General features: G+C 51.0%; 1 protein-coding gene across 1 annotated transcript; it reads left to right on the top strand.

Annotated features, from left to right (window-relative positions):
• Positions 1–1,725: 1,725 nt before the first annotated feature.
• Positions 1,726–8,633, top strand: PKDREJ (polycystin family receptor for egg jelly). The gene has a single exon (XM_047868109.1). It carries the CDS (start codon positions 1,809–1,811, stop codon positions 8,631–8,633), a length of 6,825 nt encoding a protein of 2,274 aa, XP_047724065.1. The 5' UTR covers positions 1,726–1,808.
• Positions 8,634–13,128: the final 4,495 nt, after the last annotated feature.

Here is a 13,128-nt window from a genome sequence, read left to right as displayed (position 1 = left end):
CCAGAGTTTTACGTGGTTGTTTGAACCACTGACACTGCACTTGTCTGGGACACTAAAGGCCCTCCTGGCCCAAACCCAGCCGCTGCCTCCGCCTCCGGTTCCTCATCATTTGCTCTGACACAGCCCCTTACTTGAACCACCTCCCCCACCCCAACCCCTTCCTATGGCTTCCAGGACACCACACCTGCCTGGTTTCCCGCCAGCCCCACTGAGGCTGCTTCTCTGGTGCCTTGTTGGCCTGACCTCTAAATACTGGGGGAGTCCAGAGTCTGCCTTCTCCATTTGTGCCTCCTCCCCTAACATGACCTCTGATGGCCCCACTCTGAGTTTTCAGCCCTCATCTTTCCTGTGGTCTTAGTCAGCTCAGGATGCTAAAACAAAATACCCTAGAGTGGGGGCTTGAGCGGTAAATATTTCTGGCAATACTGGAGCCGAAAGTCCAAGGTCTGGGGGCCAGCGTGTCAGGTACTTGGTAAGGGTCGTCTCTCTAGTTTGCAGATGGCTGCCTTCTTATGTCCTTTCCTTGGTGTGTGGTGCACTCAGAGAGAATGCGAGAGAGAGAGAGAGAGAGAGAGAGAGAGAGAGAGAGGATAAGAAAATAAAAGCCCTATTAAATGTTGCCTACAAAAGAACACTTTAATATAAAGACATAAATAAAGTGAAAGTAAGTGAATGAGAAAAAATATGCCATATAGACCGTAGGCATAAGAAGGCTAGTATGGTTATTTTACTTTCCAGTTTCACTGAGATACAATTAACATATAACTTGGCTATTTTAATATCACATAACTAGACTTCAAAACAAAGATTATTGCTAGAGATAAACACAGACATTTCACAATGATAAAAGGGCCAATTCATTAAGACATGACCTCAAAATGTGTATACATCTAATAGAGCCTCAAAATACATGAAGCAAAAATTGACAGAATTAAAAACAGACGATTCTCTAGTCATAATAGGAGAGATTAACATCCTCTCTCAGCAAATGATAGAAAAGCTAGACAAAAACCCAGAGAGGACATGGAAGATCCAAGTGTCAGTACCAACCATCTTGATCTGGTTGACATTTATAGGACAACCCACCCAACAAAGGTGGGATAAGTGCATGTGGACAACACATCAAGGCAGACCACACTAGGTATGAGCTTTCAAACAAGTCTCAATAAATGTAAAGGGATCAAAATCACATAGAATGTGTTCTCTGACCACAACAGGCTTAAGTTAGAAATCAAAGCCCATAAAATTTCACAGAAACTCCAGATATCTGAAAAATAAACCACACATCTTTAATTTGTAGGTCAAAACCCAAACAGGGGAAAGTAGAAAAAAATTTAATTGAATGATAACGTTAATACCACAAACAGGCAGGATGCGTTTACGAAGCGTTTGGTGGGACACTTAACAACCTTAAATGCTTCTATTAGGAAAGAGGAAAGATCTACAATCAGTGACTTCGGGTTTCAATTTAAGAATGAAGAGCAAAAAAGAGAAACCCTGGGCTTTCGGGGAGCTCACAGACCCCGTCTTGAAACTGGATATTCCCAGGGGAGTGGGATTCCCGCTAAGGGGCCTTTCAGGCTATTGGGAACCTTGGCAGAGTTAATTCCATCACCGCTCCCCGATCGAGGCCTACACAGGCTTGGGAGGGGGAGGGGGGGGATCCCGGAAGCCCAGGCCCCACTCGACGCTCCAGGTCGTGACCCCGTCGCCCCTGTGATCCCGCGGCCCGCGCCCCACCCGCAGCCGTTGGCTGGGCCCCCGGCGGCCTGCGGCGGCGGCTCCCAGGTTCCCGGGGAGGCGGCGCCATGCGGCCCGGGCCCGCGCTTCTCCTCCTGGGCCTGGGCCTGGTCTTGGGCCTGGTCCTGGGCCGCGGCCGCCTCCCGCGGCCCCCGGATCCTCGCACGGCCCGGGCCGCGGTCCTCGTTCCCGGGGCGCCCGGCCCCCGCCGCCAGGGCCCCTCCTCGGCCCGCCGGCCTCCGCCCGCCGCGCAGGGAGACGCGGCCGCGCTGCGCACCTTCGGGGGCGTCCCGGGCCTCGGAGAGCCGGGCGGCGGCGTCCGCCTCCGCCTGCGGCCCCGCGCGACCCCGGGCGGCGGCGTGGTCCTGAGCGGCGGCGGCGGCCTCTGCCTGCCCCGCGGCCCCGCGCGCCCTCTCTGCCTGCGGGTGCGCGTCCTGCTGCGCGCCCCTGGGGCCGCCGCGCCCACGCTCGTGGACCTGCAGCTGTGGGCGCGCCGCGGCCGCCTGTCCCTGCTGTGGCGCACCCCGCTGCACGGCGCGCTCGGGCGCCCGGAGTGGACCTTCCGCCTCGTGCCCGTCCCACCCGCCAGCGTGCGGCGCCCCCGCCAGGTCTCCTCTGCTCTGCCCGCCGGCGACCCTCGCCTCTACGCGGGCTTCGTGGCCCAAGCCAAGTGCCCCACGGATGGGCCCACGCCTGTTGTTTTAGAAGCCGTCAACTCGGACGGCCCCCAAGCCATCGAGTCTTCGGTGTCCTGCCAGTTATCCGCACAGTTGCCCTGTGTTGTCAGCCTGGTAAGGATCAATAGGGACCAAGATCCGGTGGTGTTGAACAGGAGAATGCACACTACCTTGAATGCAACCTTTAAGTACGACTGCCTGGAAGCCACCTTATTTAATCCGAGTTGGCAAGTCTTTTCCGTGCCCTCCGTATCCGACGTGCCGGACTGGAATCAGCCTTTGGACGTACCACAACTCAGCCTAGGGAGGACTCCAGCGTATATGGAAATCCCCCCCAATTCTTTATCTTGGGGGGTGTACGTGTTTAACTTCACTCTCACCATCTACACAAGGAAGTCAAATACGCCTCGGGCAACAGGCTCCGATATCGTCTACGTCACCGTTCTTCGAAGCCCCCTACAGGCGGTGGTTATTCCTGCCAGGCCCAACATAACAATGAATTTCACCGATTCGCTGGTTCTGGATGGAAGCAGGTCATCGGACCCAGATTCAGGCAACTCTTCACAGGGACTCCTTTTTTCTTGGTACTGCACCAAAGATAAAAATAACTACCAAGGAGAGACAATTATAGTGGTAAGCAGGAAAGTCTGTCTCACTGCAAAGCAGACCGATCTGCGGTGGAAGGAGGCCTCTGGCCCCATCCTGTCATTTTTGCCAAGAACACTGAGAGGCAAAGATGTGTATTATTTCAGAATGGTGATCCGGAAGGGCAGTAGAACAGCGTATGCCGATAGGAGGGTGCATGTGCTCCCAGGACCAAGACCCGCAGCACACATTTCATGCATTGAAAATTGCAATCGTAATTTGATTATTTCAGATCGATTCTCTTTGTTTCTAAATTGCACCGGGTGTGCAGGAGACCGTGATTACTATAAGTGGTCGATTCTGTCGTCTTCAGGTAAAGAGATCATATTTGATTGGGCGAGACAAACCACAACAGGGAGGGCCAGGGCTTATCTGACCATAAAAGCTTTTGCTTTTAGGGATTTTTCCGAAGCTGAGTTTTTGGTTTCTGTATACTCAATAACTTGGAGCGGAGTGGGCTTGACCTTGAGATACTCCTTTGCTATTAACTACGCTCCTCAGCCCGGGCAGTGCAACATCAATCCAGCTAAGGGACTTTCACTTTTAACCAAGTTTGTCATCCGGTGTACTAATTTCACGGACAAGAACATCCCTCTTGCATACAAAATAGTAGTTTCTGATTTGTACGGTTTTGGGCAAATCAGTTCTGTGAAAGAGAACACCTTGGGGGCCATCCTGTATTGGGGGCATGAGTCCACATCACCCCCTTCCTTTCTCCCCGTTGGTGGATTGGCTAATCATTATGTCATGAAGATCATTGTTCAGGTGTATGACTCTCTAGGAGCCTTTACTCCGGTGACCCTGCACGCCACCGTACGGGCTCCTACGGACAAAATCTCATCAAAGAATGTGCTTGACCGATTATTCAATTTCACCATGGGACCAACTTCATCACTCTCTACTTTGCTTGACCAGCGGGAATTTTTGCCTGCAGGCTACTTAATTTATATAGCAGCTTCTGTGGTGAATAGCATGAAAGCTGACTTAACTTTGCAAGCTGACGAAACCAGACTCCGGGAACACCTCGTCAACCAGACTTTCGTTCTTCCCAACAGCACTTTGGAGGAAATTAGCCAGGTGGTCGTGTGTATGGCTAAAGTAACCCAGACAACCTCTGGATTCACTCGAATGGCTCAGAAACTTGCCACAGTGAGGGTCTGGCAAGCCAACCATGCCCTACGACAATCTCATCAAAAACAGAAATCCTTTAGCTCTGAACAAATAGAAATCGTGAGCACTGGGATATTAACAAGTCTGTCTAATATCCTTAAACTGAGTGTTCCCTATGAAGTAGTGGATGAGCCTTTCTATGGGCTGGAGTTTCTAACAGACACAATATTGGCTGGCATGGTGCCAGGGAACGAAACCACTGCAATGACGGCCTCCAGCTTTAACATGTACCTCAAGAAAACAGAAAAGCGGGATATTAACGAGGCCTTCACCAACAAGAAGCTCGGCCGAAATTATTTTCGTCCAGTGCTCAATGCGAGCAGCGTCCCCCTTCTGCCTGAAAATGCTCCGATCTCCGCCATGTTTTGTGAGTTTGCAGATGATCCCTTTCCTTGGTTAAGTCAGCAGGAAAGCTATTCTGCAGAGGTGGTTGGGTTCAAAATGACAGGCATCCCCGCCAAAGGCAACGTGCTAGAGATCACACCTGATGTGGTCGAAGTGCACATCGTCAGAAGAAACTTGAGCTTTGCAGCTTTTAATCTCACAGTGGGACCCGACAACACGCCCCACAAAGTTAATGAGCCCTTCAAAAGGACGACGGGGGAGTTTAGCTTTGAGGTGGACAGCAGTGCAGTGAATGAGGTGCTGGTCCACATCATGACGGAAGTCACCCTGGTGTTCACGGTATTGGTATATGCTGGCAGTGAGATCACCCCCACTGCTTTGGTGGCCACCTTCTTCGTGCCCTATGACATCCCTCCCATCGCCAACCAGAGCGACCTGTTTGACCAGGCCTGTGTGGTTAAGAAGGCCCGCGTGGTCTGCCTTCCACCGTCCCTGCTGCAAGTCATAGCTCAGCGAGGCAGCTCGTCCGAGTGCACCGTGACCATGGCTCTGCAGGCACCTCGCTTTGTCATGGCACCCAGTAACAAGCTAGTGAGAATTGCCCTTTTCAGCGTTCAGTGCTTAGACATGTACGGGATCCAGAGCGACTGGAGAGAAGACAACTGTGTTCTCGGAGAGGAGACCACCTGGGACAGAATGCACTGTATCTGCAAAAACCCAAGGAGGGCCCGGCGGCAGCTGGCCACGATCAAAAAAGCCGGCCTGCACCTGCAAACCCACTTTTTGACGGCCAATGTGATTGTGGTCCCTAATCCCGTAGATCTACGGCTGGAGGTCATCAGGAATGTCACCCAAAACCCCGTGACTCTCTTCGCTGTACTTTTCATTATGCTCGTGTACGTATTCCTAGCGTTCTGGGTCTTGCACAAAGATGCCATGGACCAGCTTCTTCGGCAATACGTGATAATCCTACCTGACAACGATCCTTACGATAAGGTGTGTTACCTGCTCACCATTTTCACAGGAATGCGCTGTGGGGCTGGGACCAGGGCCAACGTCTTCATCCAACTTAAGGGAACAGAGGGTGACAGCAACGTGCATTGTTTGAGCCACCCCTGTTTTACCACCCTCTCCCGTGGAAGCATCAACACTTTCCTCCTCACGACAGAACGTGACTTGGGGGACATCCATTCCATTCGCGTGTGGCACAACAATGAGGGCAGGGCCCCCAGTTGGTATTTAAGCAGAATCAAAGTGGAAAATCTGTTGAGCAGACACATCTGGCTGTGCCTCTGCCGGAAATGGCTTTCTGTTGACACCTCTTTGGACAGAACATTTCACGTTACCCCCCCTGACCAGCCTCTAGAGAAAAAGGACTATTTCCTGATAGATTCCATTTACAAGCTGGAGAAAAATCACATGTGGTTCTCTGTTTTCTCCGGGGTCAGTGCTAGGCCGTTCAATAGGCTGCAGCGGCTGTCCTGTTGTTTAGCCATGTTACTGTCTTCCCTTTTATGCAACATTATGTTCTTTAATCTCAACAAAAAAGAAGACACGGATCCCAAAGAGACAAAGTACATCAGGTCAATGATGATAGGATTGGAAAGTGTCCTAATCACCATCCCTGTGCAACTACTGATCGCCTTTTTGTTCACCTATTCCCAGAAGGAACCTCGCGTGACTCTAGAGGAGGTGTCTCCCCAGAAGACCCCCTTGATGCGAGTCCCAAGTGAATACTGGGAGGAACATCTGAAAAAGTGGCACGCTCAGGAAACTGACGGTGCCCCTGCCAGAGCGGCTTCGAAGCTTCCCCCCAGGAAAAGCCCTAAAGCTCCCAAAGCGCCAGAGCAGCACCGGGGTAAGAAAGCAGAGGGCAAGGTCTCCCGGCCCCGAGATGTTAACATGAACGCCAGTAACCGAAACGCAGAGGAAGATCAGGAAGCTGCTCCTGCGCAGCCGCCCTCCCAGACGAATCCTCTAGAACTCCAGGAGAAGCACAGGATCGTCCTGCCTGGGTGTTGCGTTTATATAGCATGGTTCTTGGTTTTCGCCACCTGCAGTATATCCGCGTTCTTCATTGTATTTTATGGGCTGACCTACGGCTATGAAAAGTCCATAGAGTGGCTCTTTGCTTCGTTTTGTGCGTTCTGTCTGTCCATTTTCCTGGTGCAGCCGTCCAAAATTATCCTCCTGTCAGGCGTCAGGACGAGCAGGCCCAAGTATTGTAAAAACCTCTCGTGGGCAAGCAAGTACCACTACACTGAGATCAAGCTGTTCCACGCGAAGATGGGCCCGGAAGAAATGAAAAGGCGACACGAGCAGATCACGCAGCTGCGAAGCTCAAGGATGTACCAACCCCTCACCGAAGACGAAATCCGAATATTCCAAAGAAAGAAGAGAACCAAGAGGAGGGCGCTCCTGTTCCTCAGTTACATTCTCACCCACTTCCTGTTTCTGGCGCTCCTGCTGAGGCTCGTGGCCCTCCTGCGCCACACCGACAGCTTCTACTACAACCAGTTCATCCGCGGTCAGTTCTCTGTGGACCTCGGCACGGTGACCAAGCTGGAGGACATCTACCGGTGGCTGGACCACGTGCTGCTGCCTCTGCTCCACAACGACCCGAACCCAACTTTTCTTCCCGACAGCTCCTCCAAGATCCTTGGCCTTCCACTCCTGAGGCAAGTGAGGGCCAAACCCGGCGAAAAACTCTGCCCGCCTGCCCAAGACTTTGGGCAGAACGGCACCGACAGAAACATCCACTGTCATCCGGAGTATGGCACGGACCCAGAAGACACCAGAAGCTACTCTAACGTTTGGGATAAAGTGGGTAAGCGGGCTGTGGACAAGAACACCAATGGGTTCACTTACAAGCCTCAAGAGAAGACGTGGGCGTATTTCTCCCATGGACTCTTACACACCTACAGGTCGGGGGGCTATGTGTTCTATTTTTTTCCGGAACAGCAGCAGTTTAATTCCAGCATGCGGCTCGGGGAGCTCCAGAGCAACAACTGGCTTGATGAGAAGACCTGGGCCGTGATTCTGGAGCTGACCACCTTTAACCCGGACGTCAGTCTATTCTGCAGCATTTCTGTCATTTTTGAGGTTTCACAGCCGGGAGTCGTAAACACGAGCACGTCCGTGCATTCCTTCTCGCTTGCTGACTTCGACAGGAGGACGTCCGCTGAGATCTACCTGTACGCGGCCGTCCTCATTTTCTTCGTAGCCTACGTTGTCGATGAGGGCTATATCATTTTGCAAGAAAGGGCCTCCTACGTGACAAGTGTGTACAATTTGCTCAACTTTGCTCTAAAATGCATATTTACCGTGCTGATTGTGCTCTTTCTCAGGAAACACTTCCTGGCCGCTGGCATAATTCAATTTTACCTGTCGAACCCCGTGGAGTTTGTCCCCTTTCACGCAGTGTCTCAGGTAGATCACATCATGAGGATCATTTTGGGTTTCCTGTTGTTTCTGACCATCTTGAAGACCCTCAGGTACTCCAGATTCTTTTATGACGTGCGCCTGGCCCAGAGGGCCATTCAGACCGCCCTCCCCGGCATCTGCCACATGGCGCTGGTGGTGTCCGTGTATTTCTTCGTATACATGGCCTTTGGCTACCTGGTGTTCGGCCAGCACGAATGGAACTACAACAGCCTGATTCACGCCACGCAGACAATATTCTCCTACTGCGTTTCGGCTTTTCAGAACACCGAGTTCTCCGGCAACCGGGTGCTGGGGGTCCTGTTCCTCTCGTCCTTCATGCTGGTGATGATCTGTATACTGATCAACTTATTTCAGGCGGTGATTTTGTCGGCCTATGAGGAAATGAAGCAGCCAGTGTACGAGGAGCCATCGGACGAAGCGGAAGCAATGACCTATCTGTGTCGCAAGCTAAGGACCGTGTGTCGGTGTGTGTTCTTCCAACGCAAGGCCAGAGACAAACCGGAGTTCTTTGAGGACATGCTGTATGGGCAGCCGGAGAAGAAGAGCCGCCGGTATCTGGGGCTCAAGACCAGAAACATTAATGGGAAGAAAATGGTTTATCTCGTTGTATGATCAGGGACAGTGTCAAGAACCACAGGCAAGAGTCCCACCCCCTCTCCGCCCCAATCTACCTTCCCAGGGCAGAGCCTTCTCCTGCTGAGAATTGGCCCCCCCAGGGCTGGGAGCCGAGAGCCTGTGGCTCCCTCAGTTCCTCTGGGACCTCCCTCTGCAGACCAGGGCCGAGCTTCCCCTCCCTGCCCCTCCCCTTCCCTCCCCACCCCTACCTCCCACACTCCAGCTGGGGCAGGGCTGGAGGGACCTTGTGGGGAGTTCCAGGATTTGTTCCCCTGCATTTGAATTCAGGGATGGGAACTGACGGTCGGAAGTCTGAAGCTCCCCACCTATTCTTTAGGGCGACTGCAAGTTAAAGATGTAAAGTTTAACAACACTTTCCGGGCCTTGAGACATGAATTTCGTTTAACGACCAAAAGGTTGTGTGTGTTGGGGCGAGGGTTCACAGTGAAAGACAGCAAATGTTCTATGTGTGTGACGACAGTAATATATCCATCCAGGACTGGGGCTCTGGGTTGTTGATGGCATGGTGGATTACTTAGGAGTATTAAAGAAAATGTGGCTTATTGTTTAAGAGAAACAGGGGTAGTAGTCTTATAGTTTCACTCAGAAGCATGTTCATTTATGTAGGTGCCACTTTAAGCTTTATCAGAATTAAATGTGAGCTTTCTTCTCTGGAGTTGCAGTGATTTCTGCTTGAAGGGCATATACTCGGATGGCTCCTGCCTTCCAGGTGGAGGGCCGGCAGAGGGGGACGACCAAACCAGGGGGGTGGCGGCTGCGTCCCAGGCGCTTGCGGTTTCCCCAGGGCCCCTGCGGTCCTGAGCGGGGCGGGGATGGCCGTGGCACTCCGTGCTCCATGCGACTCGCACAGCAGTGTCCACAGGGCAGATACGGTTTTTCTAAGTCCCCTCATGGGGAGGTCATGGGAGTGGCCGGGTCCATACCGGCCCGCTGGCCTCCACTGGCGTGCACGTTCGTAGATGGTACCCCTCTTTACCACCCGACTCCCGAACAGGTTGAGAACAAGTAAACACAGGGGCCAAATAATTACTTTTTACCTGCAGAGGCCGGTTGTGTTCCGGTCAGATCCATGTACTTGCCTGTGGAGTGCAGGATGACAGGGTTTAAGCCCCAGCCATGGGAAGCCGGGGGCAGTCCTCCCCTTAGAGCTTGGGAGACCCACACAGGCATGGGGTCAATGCGCCCAGACACTCTTCCCAAATTAGCAATCAGCTGAAGTCTGGGCCCCTCTCCAGGCTCAGGGCACACCGGTTGGCCTCCCTTCCCAGGAAGAATGTTCTGGGGGTGGCTGTACCCCATGACCTGGAGCTGTGCATTGGGAGGGAGGGAGTGCCAGCTGGAGAGGCCTCCTGGTGCAGGAAGGGGACCACCCCCTCCTGGTACCGACATGGAAGCCGTCTGAGCGAGGACCAGGCAGACAGCTGTAGGTCCAACGAAGGAGACGAGGCTCTCAACTTCTGGTTTCAATGAGAAGTCTGGCGGTCACAGGACTTTCCCACGCATATGAGGAAAGAAGAGAGTGCCAGGGGCCTTCTAATCCAATAGAGCAATGATAAGTATTATATGGTTAAGAAATGTAGAAATGCCAATGCAACATTATCAGGAAAACAAAGTAACAAGTGAGACAAAAATACAGGGTTTTTTTGAAGGAGTTGTCATCGTCATCATCATTACCTTATTTTCATACACAAAAACATAAAATGTGAATGGTTCTAGACTTTTCCTCCTGTTGGGTTGTGGCTGCTTCCTCACCGGGAGGGAAAAAGTGCATCCACATGGGTTTCTCTGGGGACCCTGTGCAGTTCAAGCAACGAAACCACAACTTAGCAAGTTTAAAGCCGTTTCTAAAGATTCCTTTGTCCTCCTCATATTTCCAGGAATAGCGTAGCTATGTTCCAGAACAAGTTGGCGACAGTTCTGAATACCCTCCCAAGTCCGCACCGAACAGGAAACCAAGATGAACGTTCTTGGATTTGTTCTCAGTTTAGCCCCTTAAGAACTCTGGAATTCAACAAATCTTCTAGAGAGCTCTCCGTCTGTGGCTCTGGGTGGGAGTGGGGATACATCCGCCTCAGACTCTTGTTCATTCCAAAAACTTGCATTTTTTACAATTTTATTTTATTTTATTTAAAAAAAACATTTTTTTTTTCAATGTTTATTTATTTTTGGGACAGATAGAGACAGAGCATGAACGGGGGAGGGGCAGAGAGAGAGGGAGACACAGAATCAGAAACAGGCTCCAGGCTCCGAGCCATCAGCCCAGAGCCCGACGCGGGGCTCGAACTCACGGACCGCGAGATCGTGACCTGGCTGAAGTCGGACGCTTAACCGACTGCGCCACCCAGGCGCCCCAATTTTATTTTATTTTAGATAGAGTGTGCACGAGTGGCCAGAACAGAGCCCAACATGGGGCTCGAGCCCACGCGGAAATCAAGAGTCGGATGCTCGACTGACTGAGCCACCCTAGGGCTCCGAAAACTTGCATTTTTAAAAAATCTTTTTTTTTCTTTTTTTTTAATTTTTTTTTCAACGTTTATTTTATTTTTGGGACAGAGAGAGACAGAGCATGAACGGGGGAGGGGCAGAGAGAGAGAGGGAGACACAGAATTGGAAACAGGCTCCAGGCTCTGAGCCATCAGCCCAGAGCCTAACGCGGGGCTTGAACTCACGGACCGCGAGATCGTGACCTGGCTGAAGTCAGACGCTTAACAGACTGCGCCACCCAGGTGCCCCAAAAATCTTTTTTTTTTTAAGTTTATTTATTTATTTTGAGAGACAGAGAGAGTGAGCGGGGGAGGGGCAGAGAAAGAGGGAAAGAGAGAATCCCAAACAGGTTCCCGCACCGTCAGCACAGAGCCTGACATGGGGCTGGAACTCATGAACTGTGAGATCACGACCTGAGCCCAAATCAAGAGCTGGATGCTTAACCGACTGAGCCACTGAGACACCCCGGAAACTTGCATTTTTAAGGCCTGCTTCTGTATGTATATTTTACTGTTCAAAATTTACTTAAAAATGATACAACAGTAAAGGCATTTTGTCCATAGGCAACAAAAACAGGTCTCTAGATGCATCCTCCCTCCTCCACACCACAGAGAGCTGAACTTTGCCTTGAGCCTGAAGGAAGCGCCGCCGGTGGTAAGTCTGGTGTGTGGGTGGTATTCAGTGTATCATGTGTGTATTACAAGGGCTTCACTGGGCGCTGGTTACATTGTTGTTCTTTGTGCAGATTCATTTTGCCATACACTTAGGAAGGCTGGACTTTTCTGGATGTATATTCTACTTTTACAAGCTTACTTTAAAAACTCAGGCCTGGGGCACCTGGGTGGTTCAGTCTGTCAAGCATCTGACTTCAGCTCAGGTCATGATCTTGAGGTTCGTGGGTTCGAGCCCCACGTCGGGCTCTGTGCTGGCGGCTCATAGCCTGGAGCCTGCTTCTGATCCTGCGTCTCCCTCTCTCTCTGCCCCTCTCCCACTTGCACTCTGTGTGTGTGTCTCTCTCTCAAAATAATAAACATTAAAAAAAGTTGTTAAGTACCGCCAGAACATATGGGTAATTATCTTCCCTAGCAAGTTACTCCTTGGGGAAGGTGGCACCAGGAGATGTTACAAGCCTCCATATGTCTAAATATTTAAAGGTTATGAAACAAACTTACAAACCATTACATATAATATATTCTATCCACCTACCTTGACAGACACACCTTTGTAATGAGAAAAAACTATGTAAAGCGATGGTTTTTATATAGCTGAAAATTGGCAAAATATCAAAGATAACTGAATTATTATTGTGTACATTTGGGTGTTCTCTTGATGGGCCACTGGCCCTTGGATGAGCAAAGAGACGTACATAATCTATCTGTAAAGTATTCTGTATGCATTCCTATAAAACTGTGTTCTTTTGCAGTCATTACAGAAAAACATCGTGTTGATAAGAACAAAGATTTTCATATAATTATGTCCTGTGGACGATAATGCCAAGTTACACAACTTTTCCTGAGTCCTCGGAGCACATGGATTGTTTCTAATTATTTCAGTTGGGAGAGCATGCACTCTCCTGAGGGGAGTGGCAAGTGGAATTCTCGATAATTTTTTAAGTTTATTTAATCATTTTGAGAGATAGTATGCACAGGGGAGGGAGAGAGACAGAGACAGAGACAGAGGGAGAATCCCAAGCAGGCTCGCGCTGTCAGCTCAGAGCCTGACTCGGGCCTCGAACTCACAAACCATGAGATCATGACCTGAGCTGAAACCAAGAGTTGGACGCTTAACCGACTGAGCCCCCCAGGTGCCCCGGTCAATAAAATTCTTAAAGATAATTTTTTAAATGTTTATTTATTTTTGAGAGAGAGAGAGAGACAGAGCGGGAGAGAGAGAGAGAGAGAGAGAGACAGAGTGGGAGTGGGAGAGGGCAGAGAGAGAGAGAGAGACAGAGGGAGACACAGAATCTGAAGTAGGCTCCAGGCTCTGA

This window comes from Prionailurus viverrinus, chromosome B4 (assembly GCF_022837055.1).
Source record: "Prionailurus viverrinus isolate Anna chromosome B4, UM_Priviv_1.0, whole genome shotgun sequence".
Classification (NCBI taxonomy): domain Eukaryota; kingdom Metazoa; phylum Chordata; class Mammalia; order Carnivora; family Felidae; genus Prionailurus; species Prionailurus viverrinus.
The sequence above is the reverse complement of the archived record's forward strand: the minus strand, read 5'-3'. Positions and strand labels throughout refer to the sequence as shown.